The 7017-nt window shown below is 36.8% G+C and overlaps 1 protein-coding gene and 1 long non-coding RNA gene across 2 annotated transcripts; one reads left to right on the top strand and one right to left on the bottom strand.

Moving 5' to 3' along the window:
• Positions 1–833: 833 nt before the first annotated feature.
• On the bottom strand, positions 834–1988 carry LOC136844854 (uncharacterized). Its single transcript, XR_010854983.1, has 2 exons — positions 1743–1988; positions 834–1056 (listed from the first exon to the last, which is right to left on the bottom strand). It is a non-coding gene; the product is annotated as an uncharacterized lncRNA (long non-coding RNA).
• Positions 1989–5376: 3388 nt separating this feature from the next.
• LOC136844614 (uncharacterized) lies at positions 5377–7003 on the top strand. The gene has a single exon (XM_067113900.1). The coding sequence runs from the start codon at positions 5661–5663 to the stop codon at positions 6345–6347; it is 687 nt and encodes a 228-aa protein (XP_066970001.1). The 5' UTR covers positions 5377–5660; the 3' UTR covers positions 6348–7003.
• The last annotated feature ends 14 nt before the right edge of the window (positions 7004–7017 follow it).

Genomic DNA, 7017 nt, shown 5'->3' with positions numbered 1-7017 from the left:
CCTTCATAGATCTAGCGGCGATGTTCCAAGGTTAACCTGTCTGATTTACTTATTCTTTGAAAAATTGAATGGTATGTGCTGCTAGTTCATTTTTTGTACCGTTTTAGGTATTTAATATTAAAGACCTTCGCAATTTCGGCAAGTACCCTTCTTGCGCAGCTATATTAGAAGTTTTGACTAGTTCTACGGCCAAATAGTTACCAGTTTGCTTAGGCTGAATTTATGGTCGATTGTCTCAAGTAACCATTTAATGTTCTGGTAAAAGTTCTTCACTGCTATAACATCGTAATATCTATAACAATACTCCCTGCTAGTGTTTTTAAGAGTGGAATAGAAGTATTTTAATAAAAGTATTTCAACACAACACAAGATAAAGACAATTTCACACAACTAAAAGGTACTCAAAACTAATGTAGGCTTTGTTCAAATATGAGTCACCTTACGCTTAGTATTCTTAAAACTCACGCCATCGCTGTGGTCTTAAAGTTGGCCAGCAGACTAGTAAGCGTTCTCTCAGGTTCTCAGAAATTTATCATTTTATGACTTTAGGTGACAAAGTTACTTTCATCAACAACTACGCCATGCAGTAGACGAACTTCCGAAGCAAAATGATCGTGTTACCAGAAAAGTAGTTCCATTACAGTCTGGACTTCAGTTTTCGGCCGGCATCCAAGTTACAGGCCCAACAGATATTTGAAGTACCGTAATTATCAGGTAACAGATTGAATGATAAATCTTTCTCTCAACAGCAATTTGAAGACAATACATTTGTTGACAAGTTTATGAACATAATTCCAAATTTACTATTTTCACTATTAGAATTAAAAAACAGGTTTTTCCATGTTTTATTAAAATACAATTCAGACTTCATACAACACTACAGTTACCATTAAGAACATTAAAAGGCTTAAAAACGCAGATCAGTCGGCAAAGAACGTCTATCCGTCAAACTTCCGTCTCAATCAAAATGACGTCAGGTCCAAATTTCTCTCAAATCTGATCAGTTTCGTTCACGAAACAAAGACACCACCACGGCCATCTACAAAGTGCCTGAAACTGAAAAGAAACTGCTGGTTAATGACTCCTTCCACAAACCGAACCATGAAAAATACTTAGTACAAATGTACGTGACGTACACAAAAGCAATATAACAAGCTAACCACTATATCAGAGATTAAGGAGTATTGATTACCAAGGCATAACATCGTTTAAGATATTCCTGACTAATTGCACAGTGCAGTAATCATTTAGAAGTATTAAGTGTCTGATTTTAGTCCCGTTTCCAGCAAGGATGGAGCAAAGGTTGCGGGAACATGACTTCCGAATAAGCTGTTAAGATCATTTCAAGAGTAGATTAACTATGAACACATGAGCTTACAACTTTCGTTATCAAACATGCTGTTAAAAAATAAAACTGCCAGCCGACGAATACCAGTTTTAAACAATACTGAATATACGTTAAGGTCATTGTCAGAATAAGAGTATCAGAAGCTGGATGATACTTGAAAATTGCTAGTTCGAAAATTGTTTAATTCAGTATTGACAGCTGAACTTCCTAGTCTACGATTCAAAGCAATCTGCGATTAAACTTTTTTTTTTTTTTTTACTTTTTCTAAGTAATATTTAACTCCAGCAAAGCATCCACTCAGCTTTATGATAATGCAACTTTATTTCAGAAATCGCCACTAACCAGTAGTTATTAGAAATAATCATGTCAAAAGAATTCAACAAAGGATATTCACGTGTAGTTCTGTAGCGGAAAAGCACATCGTGACTGGCGAGGCTCCCTACGGAGTTCCGTTATGTTGAAGTACCCTCATCAGCAGTCTTTCGCAGCACCAAAGCAAACCTTGTACGAATAGTAAGAGCAGGACCAGCATGACCGTGCCAATGATAAAAACGCTCAAGAACATAATGTCAACTCTCGATAAAACTTCAGAGCTAAAATCCATAAAACGCCAAGGTGCTTTTCGACCTCTAAAACCACCGAATTCAGGTCGGTTAACTCTGCGCCCTCGTCAACTGCCCGTCGTCCTAAGCCACTGATTTGGAAAACAAGGAGTGACAGAAAATGCATTCTTTAACCAAGGATTGTTTATTTGGTTATGGTTCAATGCTTACATACCCAGTGCTAACTACGCACACACATATATATATATATATACAATTATATATATATATATATATATATATATATATATATATATATATATATATATATATATATATATATATATATATATATATATATATATATATATATATATATATATATATATATATATATATATATATATATATATATATATATATATATATACATATATATATATATATATATATATATATATATATATATATATATATATATATATATATATATATATATATATATATATATATATATATATATATATATATATATATATATATATATATATACATGCACATACTTCAGTTTCAGCTTTTAATAATGTACATGTGAGCTGTTTCTGTACACGTCTCTCGATCTATGCATGCTCTGCTGATGTCTTGTAACTACGCGAACTCTTATTTTATCTCTCTCTCTTTCTTTCTCCCGAGTTTTATATATTTCTTTCTAAACAAGGTCTTCAACATGGCTAAGAATTTTGGTTTTAACGTGTTTTTCTCTCAAAATTTATAAGCCTAAGTATGAAATTTTTTTCAGTCTCACTCTCTCTCTCTGAATGGCGAGTATGTTTATTAGTTATTCAAGGTTTTCCACATTATGGACCCTACGCATTCGAGCTGTGCATGTAGCTACAGGATCGAGAGAAAATTCTCCCTTTTGAGGAAGAGGAAGAAGAGGTGTTGCAAGGTTACTTCTCCGGCTGATTTATGAGAGTCAGGATAATAGTTTCAGAGTTATTTTTTTTATGACAACGGTGAATTGTTTCATTTTTATTATCATAATTATTATCATTATTATTACTTTTCTTTTTTGAGGAAAGCCATTAGGAATGTTATAGACGTTTCGAGCTGCTGATGGTAATCAGCAGAATCATCTTCAAGTGTATTCTACGGTGTTGATTTTATATATAAGCGATTTAGATAAAGACTCAGGTTATTACTGTAAGTTAGGTTAAGGAATTTGATTGTTATAATTAGAATTAAGGGTTATTTTTCCTCTCTTTGCCCCTCTACTGTCGTATGTTTGTGTTTTTTTTTTTTGCCATAGTGAGTTTGTTTTTTTTCTTTCGCTCTGTGTGACTTTCCCTCCTCCTGTCGGTGTACATGTTGGCGTAGGCGAGTTGGGGGGGAATGCTTGTGTTTTTTTTTTTTTTTGTTCTTGTAGTTGAATGCGGTTTCTAGCCCCAACCATAATCTACGGCTTTCTTTATTTCATTAATAAATATTGTCATTTTAGTAAAGTTCGGATTTTTCTTATTCCTCTTTGAGTTTACAGTGTTTTGCTGAGGATCCCGACTTTGTGGGTTTAACAGCCTTTTTTGAAGTCATAATTGGTTCTTTTGAAAATCTGTTTATAACAAGAGATTATTTAAGGAAAGAATAAATTCGTGTGGTTTTTTTTTTCATAAGAAACCAGGGTATTCATACAACCTGGATCTGGCATATACAGTATATTAATTTTGTTATTTTTTACACGAGATGTGTGTAAAAGGGGATATACCCCATGGCTGGTCTAAGGCTCTGAAAATTTATAGGAATCATAATAATTTTGATAATTTATAGTGAGCAGGAGGCCACCATAACAATATATATATATATATATATATATATATATATATATATATATATATATATATATATATATATATATATATATATGTAGATAGCTTAATTAAACCAACACAAAAACAGTTGAAATAAGGGTGCACAAAAACCTTCACCTAAACTAAACTCTTTCACACGATAGAACGAGAGGCAGTAATTAGGAGGAGGAAAGAAAACAACCTATTGTTGTGAAAGCCCTGAAAATTTTAGTAGGAGAGAATGAAAGGGTGAAGAGTCTTAATCCTAAATTTGCAAATAAAACTTAATAATTACATACATAATAAAGCACTCAAAAACAATTGACGATATCGAATATCAGTTAACCACGCCGAGGGTAGTAGCACGTTGAAAAAAGAATTACAGAATGGCAGCACCACGCGCATGGCTGTCCAGAAGCGGTCCTGGAGTCACAAGGAGTCTGCAGCCGGAAGAGACACAACACTGACATGCGTCAGCAACGTTTATATACAGTGAAACACAGTTTATATCCTTACTGGCTATCAAAATAGAATCAAGCGTTTTCACGACTTCAGAGGTTAGCAGGATGAAGGCACACAGGACGAAGGGAAAGACAGGCTGTCCTTCCAAGGGCAACAGGCGAGTCCAAGAATGCAAAGACGAATAGAGGATGCAGGGGAGCACAGGCAGTGCCCTCCAGAACGCACAGGAAGGGCGTCCGACCGCAGCAAAGGAGATGTCCCTCAGTAAGCACCTGCAACAAAGTCTCCAGACAGAGGAAAACCAGCAACGTCCTCCGTAGTACAGAAGAAGGTCTTTCAAAACTGTACGAAAATTCAAATGTCGAATCCTGCGCGAATGAAGTCTCCAAAAACCTCTATCATAAGGAGCTGAATACACACTGCCTTCATCCTCAGCCAACGGTCCCCACCAAATGTGAGGCAACGAACGGGGAATCATCAAACAAGCATTCAGCAAAATAAATATATAAAAAGAGAGAAAAAAAAAACTTTCACGGGCGAGATACCACTTAAATAATAACAAGCTTTTCTTGTGGCACAAAAAGAAATTTAACTTGAAATTAACTGAAAGTAATTTACTTTAAAAGTCCACGAATGAAAAATAAGCAAATTATTACAATATATATATATATATATATATATATATATATATATATATATTATATATATATATATATATATATATATATATATATATATATATATATATATTATATATATATTGATATATATCTTATATATATTGATATATATATATATATATATATATATATATATATATATATATATATATATATATATATATATATATATATATCCATAGGTGTATGTGCAATCACAGACTCATCCTCATATGTACAGACAGATATTTTTCAACCATATGAGGCAATCTGGTTTAATTCCTTACAATAAGTGATGCTCAACTCACAGAAGACTTGTTCCCGAGAACTTTGAGCATAAAAGTAACAGCTTATGAAAGATGGTGGGAAAATCGTATATTTTTTTTATTCACTCCGTAAAAATATGTGTTACTGGACGTGAAGTTCCCTTTTCAACATTCATATTCTTCCCTCACTTCAATCAGATGAATGAGCAATGCGCATTTGTTTACATTCTGGATGAAAGTGGAAGAGGATGAGGAGAGTGAGGGGGAGAAGGAAGGGGACGAGAGAGGTAAGGAGGGAGAGATCTGTCTTGTCACTGCGCACAACCGCTATAGACAGAGTCTGAGAAAGCTGCCAATGGCCGGGGTTCATGACTCATGCACCATCGCTCAGAACCGCTGTGGACGTGGACGGAGAAGGTGGCACCTTCCAGGTCCTTCTCTAAGTCTGGTGCTGTTAGTCACCGACGCTTCCCAGCCGCTCTCCAGTCGTCTTGCGCTCATAAGCGCCACGGCCCCGCTGCTCCACAACAGGAACTCTCATGGCTACTTTACACCACTCGCCCATTCAACCCAGTCCACACCAACTCTTCGTCATGAACTCATGCTTGCCCCATTCACCTACAGCCTCAGAGGAACCACCTCCCGGAGGATACGAATCTGCCGAAGAGAGCGGTTGTGAAGGGGACGACGTGCTCGACGAAGAGGAGTTGGGTTTCCTGGGAGGACACGAATGCTACCGAAATTTCACCTACCCAGACCTTTCTTCCTCGCCTCCGACTCCGCCCATCATCAGACAGCGGTCACACACGTACTGTGGGCCCGAACTCCCGCGTCTCCCTTTCCTGGCGAAGAACACCGTCGAAAGATGTCACAGCAACGATGCCCTCTGGTCTCGCACGAGCGAGCGGAGGCCGCCGTCCCAGTGCTCGAACTCAGAGGACCTTTATGAGCCGAGATCGAGCATTTCGTCAACGTCTTCTTCCACAATGCGACGGAAATCCCTGTCGCGATGCCTCCCAGAGGAGGATGAGCAAAACATGAAGGGCTGTACGGGCATCCGGAGGGCGCTTTCGTCCCTCAGTCTGCGCCTCTTGCAAGGCGAAAAGGAGAGACCAGTACAACGAATCCTGAGACCTCCCAGAAGGAGGCAGACCGTAAGAGGTCTGAGCGGTCTCCCAATCGAATCCGTCAACCAGTGGAATTCCACTGCTACCATGAGTGGGTAGTGCTCGACCAATCATCATTTAGGAATGCCTCTCCGTTCCTCCGACTGATTAACGATTGATTTCTCCTATGCCATTTATCAAGTGCAAAGTGTTACGAGTTCTTGTGTTCCGCAATGTGTATATCATATCAAGTGTTTATTATACAAAGTGTAGAATTTCGTCGGCGTTAGCAATATATATATTTTTTTCACTCTAACATTGAAGTTTTCCAGAAATATTGTTTTGTAAAGCCCATTGAAAACCAGTGTGAACCCATGTATGCACTGTACACATTTCCTTGCTTTGCATGCGTTCATAATGTGTGAAAGTTATCAGCATCTACGAAACAAAAACGAACCGTCGAGTAGAAAACAAAAGCCTAAGACGTAGCCTACTGTGTCTGTAACTTTCCAATAACGACCTTAAGGATTCGTAAAAGAAATGATTGAATTCTGTACATTCAAGGAACGATTGACAATGCCAACCCAAGTGCCAGTACAAACAGTATAAAAGTATTCTCATGTATATTTAGAGAGGAATAATAGAAATATTGGGATAAACATTCAGACTCAAACGAAATTGTGACCATTCTGGACTTTATTCGTTCAAGGGTAGGCTAATAATTAGAGTTAAAAGACTATGTCATATAAAAAGGCTTTAAAATAATTCTAAAGTAAGATCAAGAAATAAA

The sequence above is a fragment of the Macrobrachium rosenbergii genome, chromosome 13 (genome assembly GCF_040412425.1).
Source record: "Macrobrachium rosenbergii isolate ZJJX-2024 chromosome 13, ASM4041242v1, whole genome shotgun sequence".
Classification (NCBI taxonomy): Eukaryota; Metazoa; Arthropoda; class Malacostraca; order Decapoda; family Palaemonidae; genus Macrobrachium; species Macrobrachium rosenbergii.
The sequence above is the reverse complement of the archived record's forward strand: the minus strand, read 5'-3'. Positions and strand labels throughout refer to the sequence as shown.

Bases quoted from the DNA above. Each gene is read 5' to 3' on its own strand.
- LOC136844614 (XM_067113900.1), top strand. From the start codon at position 5,661: ATGGCTACTTTACACCACTCGCCCATTCAACCCAGTCCACACCAACTC.